This window comes from Chaetura pelagica, unplaced genomic scaffold (genome assembly GCF_000747805.2).
Source record: "Chaetura pelagica isolate M959 unplaced genomic scaffold, ChaPel_1.0 scaffold344, whole genome shotgun sequence".
Taxonomy (NCBI): domain Eukaryota; kingdom Metazoa; phylum Chordata; class Aves; order Apodiformes; family Apodidae; genus Chaetura; species Chaetura pelagica.
Window position 1 is genome coordinate 9045576 of NW_009953098.1, and position 17381 is coordinate 9062956.

General features: G+C 35.4%; 1 protein-coding gene across 1 annotated transcript in view; it reads left to right on the forward strand.

The window, feature by feature from the left end:
- The first annotated feature begins 865 nt into the window (after positions 1-865).
- The window catches only part of ATRX (alpha thalassemia/mental retardation syndrome X-linked), a 63389-nt gene continuing 46873 nt past the window's right edge, over positions 866-17381 (forward strand). Inside the window, exons 1-10 of the mRNA XM_009997243.1 lie at positions 866-968; positions 1307-1319; positions 3093-3126; positions 3775-3827; positions 5457-5581; positions 6893-7012; positions 10592-10701; positions 12894-12961; positions 14220-16467; positions 16546-17136. Coding sequence (XP_009995545.1) covers positions 3106-3126; positions 3775-3827; positions 5457-5581; positions 6893-7012; positions 10592-10701; positions 12894-12961; positions 14220-16467; positions 16546-17136 — 3336 coding nt within the window. The 5' untranslated portion in view covers positions 866-968; positions 1307-1319; positions 3093-3105. The remainder of the gene's footprint in view (positions 969-1306; positions 1320-3092; positions 3127-3774; positions 3828-5456; positions 5582-6892; positions 7013-10591; positions 10702-12893; positions 12962-14219; positions 16468-16545; positions 17137-17381) is intronic.

The window sequence follows — 17381 nt, forward strand, 5'->3', positions numbered from 1 at the left end:
TGACTGCCTTTGGCCTCCCTCAGTGTGCTTGCTGCTAGAAAAAGGCACTTTGGAAATAGTAAACACTTTTTGAGGAGAAAATCTGAAACAAATAATGTAAAATGAAAGGGCATAACATAACATGAAGCAGCATAGCTTTTTAACAAAAGCACAGGGTGAAGGTGTTTCCCTTTTATTGTAATGAGTATATGTACAGTGTAACAGTTCCTGGTGTATAAAACTGTCTAGTGAGAATTCCCAGTGTGATACCTTTTTATAAATTAATTATGAATACTCATACAAACAGATCAAGAAATTATCTTGATCCTACGTGGTTGTTTTGGGTTTTTTTGACAAAATTAGTACAGCATACATGGTCTGTGTACTAACATAAGCATACAGATCTGTCAAGCTCAATGAACCTGTTTGTTTCTAAGGTTGTAAGTGAAATTCTTCTGCTATTCTAGTGTTTTATATTCCCATGGCTCACATTTTTTGTAATATAATAAAGCTTTTAAGATTCTACTTTGTCAGAAGATCTACAAGTAAAAGAAATTTGTTTTTTTTAATCTTAGTGTCATAGCAGCATTACCACTCACTTTCTTGAATTTGGAAAATAATTTTAAACATTAAAAATGATTCAAAAGAAGCTTTTTAGTATTACTTTTAACAGACTTTGTAGTGCTTTTTTGTCAATAAGGCTGCACATATTAGTTCACTCGGGTTAACAAAACTTTGTTTTTATTTTACAGAAATAAACATTTAAGCTGTATTTGAGTTTCTTTTGTAGGTGTGTGTTACTGAGATTAAACAATTTATTTCAAGCTTGCTTAATTAGAGTGCAATGTAAAATTTGAGGTTTTACTTGTATTTTAACAGTGAAAACAAGTTGAATACATTGGTGCAGAAACTTCATGACTTCTTGGCTCACTCGTCAGAAGAATCTGAAGACGCGAACAGTCCTCCATCATCTAAAAACAAAACCACAGGTATAAGGAAATGTTATATATTTATTTTCAATGTATGTATTATTCTAAAGTACAGCAACTCTGCTGTTATTTCACTGTACTGCACTTCAGTAGGGCAATTATGCAAATTCCTAATGTGATTTAAGTGTGGATATCTTAATAAATATATAATAGGCCTTTGAGACAGTATTTCTCTTAGTTCTGATTTATTTCTAAAGCTGAAGAAAAGCTAATTCTGTTAGTTATGGACTTTCTGTGGAACATGATCTGGCAAACATGCATGTATTTTGTTGTGCTAGTGGTTCCTTCCTCAGTTTTCCTGAATGTGTAACTGCTGTATCTTGTTTTTTCTGCTGAAGTAAAGTTTTTGCAGTTGTTGTAGAAGTTGCAGAAGTACTTTTGGAGACTGCGCTTTCATAAGTATTTGAAAAAGTTTTCTACATATATTCTGGAAACCTTTGAAAACAATATTTCTGTAAAACCTTGTGTCCTATGCTAGGTCAGGTTTTATATTATAAGTTTTTCTTTACAAGATAGAAATAGGTAACAAATTGTAAACTTGTTTTGGTTACAGTAATAAAAAAATATTTCATAACAGTATTGAATAAAATCTATTTCCAAATTTAACTAGGTGAAATATGTTTCCTACTGAATGAGTTAAAAATGTGCTGAAGTGATACAGTACAGGAGAATGTGTTGGCTCTGTTACAGAGTTTACTTTCAGACTCCTGTTGTCCTAAGCAGTAAACTTATGTGGGTTTTCTGGTGTGCAGTTGTTATCGTTTAATGTTTTCTCTTGAGAGGGTGTCTGCTGCCATGTGGTGCTAACCTCCTTGTGTCAGCATCAAACTGAGCTGTTAACACAGCAAAAAGAAATTAAACTATTCTTGTGGTACTTCAGCAGAATAATAAACTGAACTGTGATGTAGGTGCATCTCAAAGTGAATGTTTGCTGAGAAGTATACTGGGGAAAAAGAAATCTTTTTCCTTTATCCTGTGTAGTTATGAAGTAGAATTTGACTCCTTCCCTTAAAATACACATTTGCTTTGAAATGGGTACACTTACTAATGAACAGCAGGTGTTTCAGTCTTGGTTTTGAGATTTGAATGCAAAATTTACAGATTATCACTGCTAGAATCAGAGAAATCTCTACCAAGCATCTATGAACTTACATTTTCCATAGATTGAGCATGTGGGCGAAATTGGTCAAGAGTAGAAGGTGGCAGTGCCTAGTCTCCAAAATAAATGTCACCCTTCTTCCAAATTTCAGGTTCTTTCCTCAGAATGAGGGAATGCCTGTAGTATTTCAGAGGGGAAATTTCAGGTACTTAACATGGCCAAAAACTTTGTTTCCATTGTTGTTTTTTGTTTTGTTTTGTTATATTTTGCTGTGTCTTAGCTGTGGCTGGATAATTTTGGCTGAAATTTATCCAAACAATTCTGCCCAGGTCAAATACCTGGCATTACATTTTCTAATCAAAGTTACTTAATTTTTTTAAAGTATAAAGTAATTTTTTGTGTTTTTTTCCCAAAACTGAAGTGTGAAGATACAGTCAGACTACCACTTTACTTGGGTGTTTGTCAGTAGTTCATCTATTAAAATACTGATAGCTATTGCTAAGTTTTTGGAGCTACTTCATGCATGTATCATTGAACCACTGATCCTGAAACATTCCCTTCTGCTATCTAGGGTAGTGGATGGAACAGATACTAATAGGTTGCATGTCTTCAGGTTTTATATTCTACAGGTCCAAAGACCTAGAAATGGGAATTGTCTCTCATACTCTGTATCAAATGGGATTTTTGTTTGTATTACCATGATCCCAGATTTAATATTGTGCTTTTAATGTTAAGATATATAAGAGAAAATCAGAGTAACTTGTAAGAGATGAAAAAAGACAGTGCCTATATATTCTTTCAGTATTGTTTCAGTTGCACTTTAATTTCTTCAGTGTTTCTTCACCAGGAGTGGGCAGGCTGCCTTTCAGCCTATCAGGAACTTAATTTCTAAATTATTTCTGTAGAACTTATGCCATATGGTGGGCTGTGTTTTGTTGTGCAGCAGACTGTCTCTGAAAGTCACACAGTGATTTAATTGGATTCCTTTAATTTCTCTCCATAGGTAAAAGCAGGGAACCTGAAAGTAGTCCAACTTCAATGGAGAACAGTAGAGAAGAGGTAGGAATAAAAGTGCTCTGGAATATTGCGTAACTAGTGCAGAATGGCTGTCACAGGAAATGCTGAGTTAACTTTGTTGCTTTTACAATAAACGTTTACTGGATGTTTCTGACAGTGTTCTTTCAATGTCGTATCTACTGAATAGAAACATTAGATGTAAAATATTTAAAAATAAATTTAAATATAACTATAAAATTTTGAATGATACTTATTTTGATTTTTGCATATACAAGCAGTCCTTCTCTACAGCCTACTCCCCTTATTTCTAAATTAATGCACAAATTTACTTGGACAACTTCATCGTCTTTCTGATGCACAGTAATTCCTGGGAAAAATGTCTTAAACACAAGAGAGTTAGGTTTTACTTACCTGAAATATGTGATTTAATTTCTGTTGAGAAATGCAAAATGCTGTTAAAGTATAATGACTTCTTGGAGTCTTACTGCTGATCTGAAACTTCATAGATTTAGTTTAATTGAACTGGCATGACTATTGAAAACTTTTTGTTTTATTTTTGTTTCATTTGCTACTTTGTTTTTGTAAGAGCACTGGTGATTTCTGAGATGTCTCCTTGTTAATAAGAAACTATTCTTGTTGTCATGTCACTTGGTCACAAATCTGTTAACTTTAATTTTTTCTTGTTTTTAGGGCAATAGTTCTTCAGAAAGAAACAAATCCATAGGATCATCACGTTCAAAAAGGTTGGCTTGGAAAATGAAAATTAATAAATTACATTTTGGCATGTGAAACAGAAAAGTCCATGGACTGTGCCAGATACTTGTAGTGTACACCAATATAGGTCCGTTAAGTCAGCAGAGTGCTGGTAAAACAAATGCCTCATTGCAGACTTAAAATTCAAACCATATTTTTTGGTCAAAGGTTAAAGCTAGATTTTTATCAACAAAGACAAAAAGATTATTGTTTATCTTCAGGGCAAAGGTGATTATACAATTGTTCCTTCACCCTTCCTATTTGTACAGCCAGGATTCTTCCAAAAATGTAAGCTGGATCATATGGAAAAAAGACTTTATACATCTTACTGTTGGGAGACTTTACAATCAAACTCTGCTGTTAAGTTGACCTGTGCAGAAACTGCTATTTGCTGTATTTTGCTTAATTCCTTTTTGCTCTTTGATTTAAAAAAATCACTGTTGACCATCCAAGTTGACCCTACTGGAGACAAATTATTTGTGACCTAAATAACAGCGAACTTTTAGAGTAAAACTCCTCATCTTCTGCTTTCAGCTGATGTCATTCAAGTTATGTCCTTCATAAATTATTTTTAAATCCTAGCATACTGTGTAGATAGGTAAGCTCTTCTTCCAAATGCACTATTTCAACAGCTGCCTTCTTACTGCTCTTTAACAATGTTGTACATCTCTTTTCAGTCCTTCTAATCAAAGTTTGTGTATTTTATCATGTCTGCTGGAATTAAATAATAATCTTCATTTTCCCTTTTCTGTTTGTTGTGATTCCATATTTGCAACTGTGGTTTTATACTTGGCTTGAATTTCTCCCTCATCTTCTGAATCCAGCATCCTGCTAAACTCTTTGATTTATATAATTTTAGTTTTCTGCTTCCTATCACTGAAGGTATTTTCACTCATGCATTTATGATAACTGTGCCTGGTACTGACAAAAATGGTATTCTGCAGCAGTTCCTGGTTACCTTCAGACTATTGAAAATTTTGCTCAACATTCTTATTTTTTAAATTTTTCTTTTATCCCTTACCTTCCATAGTAGCTTAATACATTTTAATGGATTCAGTTCTAAATTATGTTTGTATGAAATTCTGGTAACTGGTGTTTTTATTCAACAATCAGCTTGTTAATTTCATTCTGCATTTCTTCTATTTCCTTGCAAGCATCTTCTCTCTCAAGCTGCTTTTTGTCATTTGCTAATATCTGTGTTCTCTTTGCACTGCCTGTTGAACTTGGAATGATGTGTAAAATTTCTGAGCAGACCCTGACTTTTGTTACATTCAGGTTTTTTTCCTTCTTCAGACATATCAAACCTTCTCAAAAACATATCAAACCTTGATTTTACAAAAAAAAATAAAAATACAGCAAATCTGTGGAACAAAAATACTTTCTTGGTATATTTTTTCATTTCACATAGGAAGGAAAATTCCAGTTCCTAACAAGAAAATTACCCTACAACTTACTGATTGTAATAACTCAGAGCATCCCACCTTGTCATTTCTTAAATTAATTTAAAAATAACATAGGTTTTCCCAATTCAGGTGGTGTTTTGCTTGCAAAGCACCAGGCTTACCTGTATTGCAGTATGTAATATTTGTCATGCTATGGGTTTTTTTCTGTTTATGCAGGAAACCTACAGTTGTAACAAAGTATGTTGGATCAGATGATGAGCAAAACTTAGATGAAACTCTAAATGAAGATGTTTCAAATGAAAACTCAGAAAACGATGTTGATATGAAAAGTTTACCTAAAGGTAATCTTATCTCCTTCTTTGCTTCTGAATTCAGCAAATTAACCAAGATTATGATGCAGCATAAACAATTAACTAGAATGCACATGTATTAGTAAAATGCCTGTCTGAGGTCCTGTTGGCTTTTATATATCAACAGAAATGCCTGCACGCACACACTCACCCTGTGCATGCACATTTAGGAGAGGAAACCCAGCAGCTTTAGTTTTGAACCCAGCATACTTTCATCTATGGGTACACCAGGATGTGCTGGTGGCTTAATTTCAAATGTCTACTGATATCTGTATAAAAGCAACATGAAACAGGGGAAGTAATGGATTTCTGTTCTCTTGTAGACTTCTCAGACTCTGTCACTTTCAAGTCTTCCTTATTTTACTCTTCTGTCTTAAAATAGATCTTAGAATAGTAAGATCAACAACAGCAAAACTAAATATTGGGGGTGGATGTCATTATTTGTTCTATATTTAAGCACCCTTTTTAAACAGTACTGTAAGCCCGCATTCTACTCTCCTTAACCATAGCATGAATTTGATTAGTCTCTTCCATTTCTTACGTATGGAAGTTAACAGGAAAAATGGAGAGACCTCTGCCATTTACTGCAGAAGTAACAGTATTTCAAGCAACCACTTCAAATTTACTTTCTTAGAATGTTAGATTATTTCCAGTGTCCTCACAACAAAAGTATTAAAACTGAGCTCTTAAGTAGGAAAGATTTTTTTTCATTCACATAATTTGGATTAGTACTCTTCTCTGTTTAAATAAAAAAGTGAAATTTTGAATTGATGACAAAACAGGTTTTATTAATTTGCTTTTTCATTTATTTCTTACTGACATTTAGGATGAGGGAGACTGGGTAGAAGGGGGAAAAAGAGAAAAGAGTAGTTACTTTAAGGCTTTTGATAGATTCAAGTGACCTAAACAAAAGACCCTTATTTGTAGCACTGCACTGCAAATTCTTGTCCCACACACAGCCAGCAGTATGACAGTCCTGTTCTGCACATACCACTTCAGGCCAGAGAGAGCAGAATTTGCTCCTTGTAGCCTGTTCAGTCTTTGGCTTTTGTCCTGCAGCTGCAAGACAGACATAGTTTGAAGTGTGTGGTGGTCTTTTTGGTTGTGTTGGTTTTTTGTGTTGTTTTTTTTTTGTTGTTGTTTTTTTAATGTGAACATTTGTGCATTCAAGAATTTTGTTGAGTTTAATCAACAGATTGCACTTCTTTTTAATAGGTGCTGTGTCAGCTTTTATTTAAACAGAACTTTTGCTCTTCATTTGGATGAGTAATGGTTTCCAATTTCTAAATAAAATTATTCTAGGTACAGTGGTTGTACAGCCTGAGCCAGTGCTGAATGAAGACAAAGATGATTTTAAAGGGCCTGAATTTAGAAGCAGAAATACCGTTAAAATGAAACCTGAAGCTCCCAAAAAGCGTGGAGGTAAATACAATTTAAAACATTTATTAAAGCGGGTTTAAATTGTTGCTTATGACCACATTTGGTACATCTAAAAATTGTTCCTATTTCTGATAAATAATCCTAAAAATACCTCCACTCTTCTGGCTTTTTGTTCATTAAGGATTCTAGCTGGCCGAAATTAGCCTCCATTGCTGCCCCTGCAATGCAGCAGTGAAAGCTAAGATTAGTTCTCATTAAAGTTCTTATTTTCAGTAGGTATAGGATACATCATCAGGTACTCCATATGGATCCTTTCTGCTTTTTATTCAGAACAGTTAGCTGGTTGCAGTCAGGTGTTACAGGTATTCCTTTTTTATGGAATGATATTGGAAAACCATTGATGCAGAATTTTCACCAAGAAAGCAACCATATTTGAGCAGGGATGTTTATAGGCATATTATCAATCAGTGAGCTATCAGGAAGCCTAGTACCTGTAACAGTTCAAAGCCTTTTTTTTATTTTTAAATTGGGGGAGATTCCCTACTAGTGGCTCCTCTTCTAAGGGTTATATTTGAAAAGCTGTTGTGCCAGCACATTTTCTGTAGCTGCTGCTGAAACTGAGAAGTCAAGTAGGTAACAGTGACAAAAGAAAGAAATCTTAATTTTCCTTCCAAAAAGGAGAGGAGGGGGAGGGTTATGTGTAACGTAGTCAATAAGAACGCAGATATTTTCATTAATACCACCAGAGATATCTTAGTTTACACACTTACGGCATTAATCAGAATACTCAGACAAGTAACTCTTGTACACTATTCATTCTTCCCTTTATATCATTTGAGGTACTTGCTCTCTTTTAAAGTGCTATTATGGTATAATAAGTGCTATTTCTCCATCTGTGGTTGAAGAAGAGTAAAATTGACCATGGAAATGTGCTTGTGCATTCATATGGGCTCATGCATGATTTTAATCACGTTTTGAGCATTAATGTTTTCTCTGCATTATCTTTGAAAATCAGTTTTGTTCTGTTAATACAAGATAATATGTTCAACTTCTAGCAATGCTTTTTCCATTTGTGGTTTTTAACAATTTTACAAGAGGTCCAACATAAATCTTCAGGGGTATAGTGTTAAAGAGGTTGGACTCTTCTGCTTGACCTTTGTGGTCTGTGTTTGTATGCCTGGGACAATTCATATGACCTTCCCATTTTTTTTTCTCCATCTCTAGAGAATTTTTTGTATCTGTGTTACTACTGATAACCTTTTACTAGATTTTAAGGCTCTCCAGAACACATATTAAGCTCCGATAAACTTTCAGGGTAAATGGAGTAAGTACTGCCTGCTCCTGTGTTGTCCCTGTTTCCAGTCCAGGAAAGATAGCCAGCTAAGGGACATGACTGCAACCTACGTCTGGAGCAGCTGGATTAGGACTGTATCAAAGCAGTCTTGTTTTGTGACATGCACAGGAGAGGTAGTGCAAAATCCACTTATTCTATGCCTGTGTGTCTATTTCCATGAAGTGGGACTTACTGTGCCACTACTAGTGTGGGGTGCCGCCTCTGTGCACACATGAAGTTAAGCATTACTGGTTCAAGCAGGTAAGCATGTAGTTACAACTATTTGAGGTCCTAAATTCTGTCCACAATGCAAGTAAATAAATATTAACAATAAAATAGAAAATACCTGTCTTGTTCTTTGCAGGGTGCATCTTTGCATTTTTATTAGAGATTGTATGTCCCATTTATATTAGAAATAGTAGTAGCAATAGAACTTTTGCCGGTCTAGGTTTTCTCCAGAACTGTAAGAGGCCAAGTGCCAGTCCTTATTTTCAAGGTTTGTCTGCAGAATGGTTATGGTTGTGAATTTGCTAACAAACTCATAGTTAGGAAAGTATTTTCTCAGTAATAATGAATTAGTAGTTGTTTAATTTCTTCAAATCATCATAATTTGTGGTAATATGGATTATAAAGGGTTACCTTCTAAATTTTCCTTTCTTTTTTCTGGTGCCAACTTCCAAATTTTTAGGAAGGAGGCAGTAGTGCTCTCCCTTACAAGTTGTAGAGGAGGGGGGAAGTGTCTTGGGATTTAACAGCAGATAGCTTGTTCCCCCGCAGTTGCCTCTTGCCTTCTGATTTTTACACTCATTTAAGGACTATGTTGTTTGTCAAAGCCAGGGTAGGCTTCTCTGCTGCTGGGTGTAATAGACTGTGGTGTTCTTTTCCAAGTAGTCTGATATGATAGATGCATTTGAAGTTTACCAGCAGTGCTTGAAATAGGCGTTTGAGCTGGTTTTGAGGTCATGAGTTGCTTTGTGAGTCTGTGAACTCTGCAGTACAGACAATCATGCATATGTTGATGATGAAGACAACAAATCTTGTGTTGAGAATTTCAAACCTGCAGTTTTCATAAAATTATAGAATGGTTTGGGTTGGAAGGACCTTAAAGATCATTTAGTACCAGCCCCACTGCATCGGCAGGAACACCTCCCACTAGAGTTCTTACTGAAGAGTAAGGGTGTGTTAGTTGTTACTGGCCTATAAGCTAATTTTGATTGTGCTTCCATAGCAAATCACTGGTAACGGGCCTTGTGTCTTGAGAATGTTCATTCAGTTCCTTAACTGTGGTGTTGGTGCTTGGTTGTAATTCTGTGGTAGTGATTATTGGAGAAAAAGAAAAAAGGATATATATAGTTTTTACTCAGACTGTAACCATTAAGTATTGAAGTTCATTTCCTCGTGCTACTTTTGTAATATGACAGCAAAGGACAAGTCACAGTTCAGTAATCCTGTATCAAACCTCCATCTGCTTGATCCCAAATTAGTTTTTTTTTAAGTGCATGAGCAGAGTTTGAGCTTTCACAAGTGATTTTCCTTTTTCTTGAAAGCATTGCTGCTGTTGAAAACAAAACTGTCTCGTAGTATTAATTAGTCAGTTTAACAGCGTGGCATGTAGTGAGCCTCCCAACCCCAAGTTCCACCACCTTTCCAAGTGGTTTAAGATACACTTTCTTGACTGACTGTAGATACAGCAGCAGAGACACAGACTATGGGAGCTAATCGGCAAGAAGGTGAGAACATACGTATTATTGCAAAATTGTTGTTACAAAAAAACCCTCAAAACCCCACCATAAAGAGGGGAACAAGAAGTGAAAGTACAGTTTTATTCAGATGCTATTGCAAGGATTTCATGCATATTTTGTAATGGTTTTCCATGTTTTTGTTTGTGAAAGTAGTACCATAATACAAACATTAATTAAAATGGTATTTTATGAACAAAGATTAAATGAAGTAAGTTGTAAAGAATATAAAGGCTGCTTTTAATGAGTTTAGTGATAACTCTTGCTTAGGTGTGTTCTCATGAGGTGACTGGTTAATCCAAATTAAACCTCTCAAAGGAAAAAATGTGTATCTTGATCCCAAGTGGAGCATAGAAATTTGAGGAAAGGTCTTTTAGTCTTTAAACAGCAAGTGGATAGAGAAAGATTTAACACTGAGTGGGTAGTAAACTAATGAAGACATGAAAAACATAACAAAGTGTTGTAAGAAAATGAAACAGGTATATACAGATTTCTTAAAAAAAAAAAAAAAGAAAACAATTAATATGTGGTTTATAATCCTCTCTGTAGAGGAAGGACTACATGGAATTGTAAGCTGTACAGCTTGTGGGCAACAGGTGAACCACTTTCAAAAGGATTCAATCTATAGACATCCTACACTGAAAGTTCTTATTTGTAAGGTATGTGGTAAACAGTTCTGCAGTTTGTACTGTTTGTTTTTGTTTGAAATGTCTTACTAGTTGATTTGGGTGGGGTCTTTGTTGGAGTCGTTCTTATTTATTAGCTGATAAACTTTTCAGTCTTTATCATTACAACTAAGGAGACTAAAAGCAGAAAACAAAATGGCAGTTACAGATTACAAATTATATTAATATTTTCTTAGATCCCAGTTAAACTCATTGTGGCTTCTTTGTAATCTATTTTTACAGTTTTAAAGCTATTAATTTTAGTGAACTTTTTCTGTTAAATGATCTGTGAAATGTTTGCCTATTCATAATGTATTATAAGAGCAGGTTCAATTCTAGATCTCCTGGTAAAGCATCATATATAAACCAGTGTTGGAATAAGAAGAGGAAAAGTAGCTTCCAGCGTTTGTTGTCAGTCCAAGCTGGAACGCTTATTGAAGGAAAAAAAATCAGTCAAATGAAAAATGGCTTCATCCTGGTGCAGACCAGGACACCATCTCAGTTTCACTTGTGTACAGCCCTGGACTACTGTAATTTATGTCAGCCTCTGTAAAAATGGTCTAGTCCGTAATCCAAAACCATCGTCTGGGTCTTCAACTACATGGTTTTGTGGTGGCTTTGGTTACGCCTTAAGTTGCCTACAATGGGAAGAGGTGAGGAACAGAGCAGGAAGGAAACATCCCCTACCTCTTATTGTCACGTCCTTTTAATTTTCAAAGAGATACAGAGACATCTCTCTTGCATATCTCTGTAGTTGTCGAAATTCTGTATTTATAAATATATCTGTAAAGGCAGCTACAGATTTGCATTGCAATGCATGTTTAGCGTTCCTCTTCTCTCGCCTTCAGTTTCTCCCCCAATTCCCAGATAATGCTGCATATTCAGCTGATTTACTATCCCAGGTGTGTCCATCTGTCTCGTCTGATGTTTTGGCTCATTTCTTCTATTTGTTCGGCTTATTTCTTTTTAAAAATATACTTTAGAAAAATCAGCTTAAAAGACAACTGTTTTCAGTTTTCATTGAAGGCCTCATTTTTGTTCCTAGGATTGAAAATCATTAATGTGTCTGTGTTTGTGTAATGCATGCAATAATCTGGTTCATTTTTTAAACATCTTCAGGGTTTTGGGTTCAACAGCAGCTCTTGACTGAGCTCTGCTAGATGCTCTGCTAGATTACTAATGTGGTATTTCCCAGAATTTTCTGTATCCTTGTTGAACGTGGCCTTAGTGTTAATGCAAGGGAGAGGAAAGGAAGTCCCTGATAAAATCCATGTCTTCCATTACTTTCTGTGCTTAGTTTTTTTCTTCTGCTTAGGAAAACAGACGCATACTTGAGAAACTGTTCTCCTTTAATTACAAATGTTCCCTTAAGTCTATAAACATCAGCTTTTACTGTTTGTTGTTGTTGTTGTTTGTTTAGTTGAACGGACATATAACTACATAACTGTACCAGATAAAGGGACATAATTTTAAATTCAGGTGCTGAAGCCACTTCTGGATTCTGAATTTACTGATTCACTGGGTAAAGGGGCAGAATTTAGCTAATACCTTTTATTAATTTCTATTCAGAGTATTCATTCCCTATTCAAATCTGGGAGAATGTTTTTTGCTAGGAGCTGGAAAAAAACCCCAAACCTTCAAAATTTGTTTTAAAGAATCCAGCAACTGAAGCCACTGCTACTACTAGCTGAGTTGTGTGTATTTTTTTTCTTACTAATATTGATTTCTCAATAAAAATGTGTAGTTTACATCTGGACATTGAAGCCTTGATTATTAACATTTATCAGGGTAAATACTGAAGACCATTCTATATGAAGCCTTACGGAATCGATTACTGACTTACGGAGAATATAGCTGAAAGTTGTACTTTATGTAGGATTGTGTCAGGGAAGATGTGATGTTGATTTACCTAGGAAATAGATGGAAAAAAACTTAGACATTTAAAGAGAAACATTTTTTATTCTAAAATATACACATACACAGCCATCAAATGAAGCCTATTTAATTTTCAAATAAACCTTGAGCCATCTAAATAAGCGGTGGTTTAGGACCTGTTGTATCTCTGGAAGGTGTGTTTTTGATAAACACAAATGTAAGAGGGTTAGAATGCTGAAGACCTTGCAGCTGCTGCTTTTAATGGCTTAATTCTAAAACATACTGAAATCATACAAATTGTCTCTTTCCAGACTTGCTACAAGTATTACATGAGTGATGACATTAGCCGTGATTCAGATGGAATGGATGAACAGTGCAGGTAGGTGTGCAAAACCTGAGAAAACAACCACAGCTCTTCTGCAATAATTAAATTTTTCATAGATGAAGACCAGCAGATAAGACCTCAATAAACAATTGTTTCTCACCAAGAAATGCTCGACCTGAGGGCTTTTGTAAATACTTGTTTTTTAGTAATTAACAGTAATTAACAATTTATAAGGAAATCCAATATCAAAGATGCTTGCAAGGTATCACATTTTAAAATAAATAGCATGCCACCTTACAAATACTTTCAAGCTGGGCATAGAATGTCACATTCAAAACCTTGTGAGTCACAGAAACTTAATTTTGCTAGATCCATTTCCCACTTTTGAAACATGTAAGTACTACTCTGTCCTTGTATCAAACATCTTAATATATAATCCCATCAAAATTGTGTAGTTTGTTATGCCTGTGAGTTTACTTGTCAGCAGGTTTTCAGGTTTTCATCAAAGACTGTGTAATAAAGATCAGTAAAGTTTGTGGGTTTTTGGTTTTTTTTCATATATGCCTGGATTAATAATATACCAGTTGAGGCCAGAAAGACCTAAGCTACTGCATTTTGTTTTAAAATAAAATAACTTAAAAATTAATATCAGAAGAAACATGGAAAATAAAATCTAATTATTTTTTGTCTTAAAATCAGTGCTGAAATTGCGTTAGGACCTTACTGACCATTTCAGCTTTGTGATCTAGTACCTTAATGGTAACCTTAGTGTTAATCTAGTACCTGAAAGAGGCCTAAAAGAAGGCTGGGGAAGAGCTGTTCATAAGGGTATGAAACAGTAGGACAAGAGGTAATGGTTTTAAGCAGGAAAAGGATAGATTTAGGTTGGATATTAGGGAAAATGTCATCTTCAATGTGACGGCGCTGGATCACTGGAATAGGTTGCTCAGAGAGGTGGTGGAAGCCCCATCCCTGGAGACATTCACGGTCAGGCTTGATGGGGCCCTGAGCAGTCTCTTTTAATTGGAAATACCCCTGCTTATTGTAGGGGGGTTGGACTAGATGACTGTTAGAGGTCTCTTTTAACCCAAGACATTCTATGATTCTGTCCTAATTTTCTGGCTTTCCAATTCTCAATTGAGTGCTTTTCAGCTGTGCTGCTAGGAGTGTTTTCAATTAATGGGTATGTGTTTATCACCTAAATTTTAAAAACACAGATTCTTGATCAAATAGTGAAACATATGCAGCCTTCTCAAATTTGTCACCTTTTTGCTACAGAGATAAGACTTACATTTCTTATGCCTTGTTTCAGGTGGTGTGCTGAAGGTGGAAATCTGATTTGCTGTGACTTCTGCCATAACGCCTTCTGTAAAAAGTGCATTTTGCGCAACCTGGGTCGAAAGGAGCTATCGACTATACTGGATGAAAATAACCAGTGGCACTGCTATGTTTGCCATCCAGAGCCTTTGTTGGACTTGGTCACTGCATGTGACAGTGTCTTTGAAAACTTAGAACAGTTACTGCAGCAAAACAAAAAAAAGATCAGAGTTGAAAGTGAAAAAAGTAAAATCTGTGACAATGCAGCCAAATTTTCTCCAAAGAAAAATAATTCCAGTTGTAATGGTGAAGAAAAAAAACTAGATGATTCACATTCAGGTTCAGTAACATACTCTTATAAAGCACTAATGGTGCCAAAGGACTTAGTTAAGAAAACAAGAAAGCTGGTTGAAACTACAGTAAACCTAAATTCTAGCTTTGTAAGCTTTTTGAAAACTGCTGCAGAAAATGCAGAAGCAAGGCCAAGTGTGCATCTTTATCAGCTAAAAGCTTTTAAATCTGTGTTGAATGACATGAAAAAAGCTCATCTGGCACTAGAAGAAGATCTAAACTTGGAGTTTCAAGCTTTGAATGTTAAAATCAAAGATAAAAATACCAAAGAGAAAAAACCTGATGTTAGATCAGAAAAAAATGAGGTGAAGAAAGATGAAGGAAAGGAACATGTGGCATTAAAAGAGAATGACACTGAAAAGGAAGTTGCATCAGAACAGCCTGACAGTGAGCCCATGGATCAAAGTGTTCCAACAGTGGAACAAAGAGATAAGAAGCGTTCTGCTGGTGAGGATAAAAGGTCTGGCAGAAATGAAGAACCTCAGTATGAACCTAATAGTACAGAGGCTTTAGACATGGATATAGTGTCCATTCCCTCATCTGTTCCTGAAGATATTTTTGAGACTCTAGAATCTGCTATGGAGATTCAGATTGCTTCAGATGAGCAAGACAGTGGAAATACAGGAACAGATAATGAGAATTCAAATTCAAATACAAAATCGAGCACTCCTGTGAAAGATACCAAAGGTGGTACCAAGTTAAAATCATCGGCTAAAGGAACAAAAGAATTGATAGTAAAATTGACTCCTGTTTCCCTTTCAGAGTCTACAGTTAAAGCTGAAGATCAAGACAGCAATCTAGGAGAGGAAAGTAAGGATGCTGATGCACTTCAAGCAGAAAATTCTGATTCTGTAAAACAAAATCATAATGCTAGCAGTGAACCTTCCACAGAGAACGAAATGGTCTCACCTGTAGAAGAATCTGATCTCAGGAGGTCACCACGTGTGAAGACTACGCCTCTGAGGCGCCAAACTGACATCAGTCCCTTAACATCAAATTCAGAAGAAGATAGCAATGAGGCATGTACTGACAAACGGAAGAGAAAATCATCAAAGCAACCAAGAAGGAAAAATGATAAAAGAAATCCTTCAGACAGTACTGTTGATGGTCCTAGCCCTAATAAACTTTCTAAATCTAAAAAGCCATATGTATCAGATCAGAGCTCAGATTCTGATGAGATGCCAGCTGTTCTTAAAGAAGTAGCTATGATGAGCCACAGTTCTTCAGATATTGATAGCAACAGTGAAGCACCAACAAATGATCAGAAGACTGGTGATTTGCTAAAGAATCAACCAGTAAAGGATGAAAACGGAAAACGAAAACGAAAAAGTTCCAGTTCCGGTTCAGATTTAGATGCTAAAAGAGGCAAATCGGCTAAAAATTCTGCTGCTGCTAAAAAGAAACGACAAAACTATTCGGATTCTTCAAACTATGATTCTGAGTTAGAAAAAGAAATTAAGATTTTGAGTAAAATTGAGTCTGCAAAAAAAGCTAAGAAAAGATACTCACGAAAAGAAGATAGTTATGATTCCTCTGAAGAAGAGCAGAGGAAAAAAGTAGGTAGTAAGCGAAAGGTAAATTTGAAGAAACGGAGAGATAAATCTTCTGATGATGATGATGCTGAAAAGTCTTCCACAGAGAAAGAAATTAATCGTTCTTCTAAAGATAAAAAAATTGGTAAAGGGTCAGCTGCCAAGGAAAGGATCAACAGAGACTTAAAAGAAAAAACTGTAAAGGGAAAGCATGATGAATCTTCTGATGTTGAGAAGTCTTCAGTGGAGAAAGAGGAGAGTGGTCCCAAAGGTGCAAAACTAACCGAAGTTAAGAAGAGCAAGGATTTGAAGAAGAAAAAGGCACAGGAAGATTCTTCCTCAGAGAGTACTGACAAATCTGTAAAGAAAGAGCACAATTCTGATTCTTCAAAAGAGAGATTGAAGAATAAAAAAGGATCAGAAAACAAAGCAAAGAAATCTGAAAAATTGAAAAAGAAAAGTTGCAAAAAAGAAGATGAATCTTCTTCTGATGTTGAAAAGTCATCTCCAGAGAAAGGAAGCTGCAATTCTTCTGAAAATGACAAAACTAAAGTTGAACCTGTGTTAAAAGAGAAGAAAAGGAGGAATTTAAGAGAGAGGGTAGCTAAAAGAGAACCAATTGATTTATCCTCTGATGCTGAGAAATCTCCCCTGAAAGAGGAGAGTTCTTCTGAAGATGCTGTGCGGAATAAAAAACAAACCGCATCTAAAGAAAAGAAAAAAATAAGTCACAAAAAGAAAATGTCCAAGAAGGAAGAGAATAACTCATTGTCGTCTTCTGATGAGGAGTCTTATGAAGACAGTAAGAAGATGATTAAAAGAGGGTCAGTAAAAGAAAGTAAAAAGAGTAACTTAAAAAAGAAAGTGGCAGAAAAGAATGTGGTTGTCACTTCATCTTCTTCGTCTGATAAAGAAGAAAATGATGAACAGAATTCAACAGGTGATGGAAGCAGTGATGAGCAGAAAATTATGCCAGTGACTGAAAACCTAGTGCTGTCTGCTGGTACAGGATTTTGTCAGTCATCAGGTGTGCAAAAGATTTTTATCTACATATATTATTAATGTACTAATAGAGGACATTTGTGAGATCTGAGTGACATTTAATAATCTAGAAGCAAATATATTCGTAGGTAGGTAAATATAAATTTAAATGTTTGCAGCCCATTGTTAGGTTTTCAGATATGGGTTTGGAAGCACCTATGTCAATTTGTGCAACTTGTTACTTGGGGGAAAAAAGGATGTGACTGTAAAATGAAGAGTCTTGAGAAGCTATA